The sequence below is a fragment of the Eimeria necatrix genome, genomic scaffold, assembly GCF_000499385.1.
Source record: "Eimeria necatrix Houghton genomic scaffold, Enh_scaff1913, whole genome shotgun sequence".
Classification (NCBI taxonomy): Eukaryota; Apicomplexa; class Conoidasida; order Eucoccidiorida; family Eimeriidae; genus Eimeria; species Eimeria necatrix.
This window is the reverse complement of record NW_013652551.1, coordinates 2,501-3,452: the sequence shown is the minus strand read 5'-3', so window position 1 is coordinate 3,452 and position 952 is coordinate 2,501. Positions and strand designations below refer to the sequence as shown.

General features: G+C 52.4%; 1 protein-coding gene across 1 annotated transcript in view; it reads left to right on the top strand.

Annotated features, from left to right (window-relative positions):
• Positions 1–246: 246 nt before the first annotated feature.
• Positions 247–952, top strand: part of ENH_00024910 (ftsH protease, putative) — a gene marked incomplete at both ends in the record, with an annotated part of 3,157 nt that continues 2,451 nt past the window's right edge. The window contains 2 exons of the mRNA XM_013579771.1: positions 247–420; positions 747–854. Of these exons, the coding sequence (XP_013435225.1) occupies positions 247–420; positions 747–854 (282 nt within the window). The remainder of the gene's footprint in view (positions 421–746; positions 855–952) is intronic.

Here is a 952-nt window from a genome sequence, read left to right as displayed (position 1 = left end):
TATTTGTTCCTTTGCCTTCTTTGAAAGAAAGGCTCGAAGTACAAACCCTAAACCCTAAACCCTAAACCCTAAACCCTAAGCCCTAGTTGCTGTTTGCTGCAGCGCTGTCGCCGCTGGCCCGCGCCTGCGGCGCGGCTTTCCACGCCGAGACCCCCGCGCAGCCCGCGGACGAGGCGCCGGGGGGGCCGCTAGGGTTTAGGGTTTAGGGTTTAGGGTTTAGGGTTTAGGGTTTAGGGTTTGCTGCAGATGCTGGAGTACTACGCCTCGCGCATGCAACTCTCGCCCGATGTGGACTTGACTCTTTATGCTTCTTTGACTTCGGGTTTGACTGGAGCTGAAGTTGCAAACCTTTTGAACTTGGCAGCAATTCGAGCGGCCAGCAGCGGCAAAAAAGAGGCAAACCACGTTTTAGGGTTTAGGGTTTAGGGTTTGCCAGCCGCGCTCTAGGCGCTGGGGCTTCGGGGAGGGGGGTTCGCTTCGCCGCGCCTTGCTTGCGCCGCGCTGCGTCGGGGCTTAGGTTTTAGGGTTTAGGGTTTAGGGTTTAGGGTTTGGGGTTTAGGGTTTGGGGTTTGGGGTTTCGTGTTTAGCGTTTGGTGTTTAGGGTTTAGGGTTTAGGCTTTAGGGTTTCTCTCGTGCTCTGTCCCGCTGTTTCCGACCGGCTCATATAGTGTCCCTGTACTCTGTAGCTAGGGTTTAGGGTTTAGGGTTTAGGGTTTAGGGTTTAGGGTTTAGGGTTTGTGGTTTAGGTGACGAATGCTGAAATTGAAGACAGCTTCGACAGACTCAAAGTTGGAAACAAAAGAAGTTCCGCGTCTTTGCAACTTGAAGAGAAAACAGTCACTGCTTTTCACGAGGTAAACCCTAAACCCTAAACCCTAAACCCTAAACCCTAAACCCTAAACCCTAAGGCCCTCCTTGCCACGTTGTTGTTGTTGCTTTTGGCTTTTCTTTG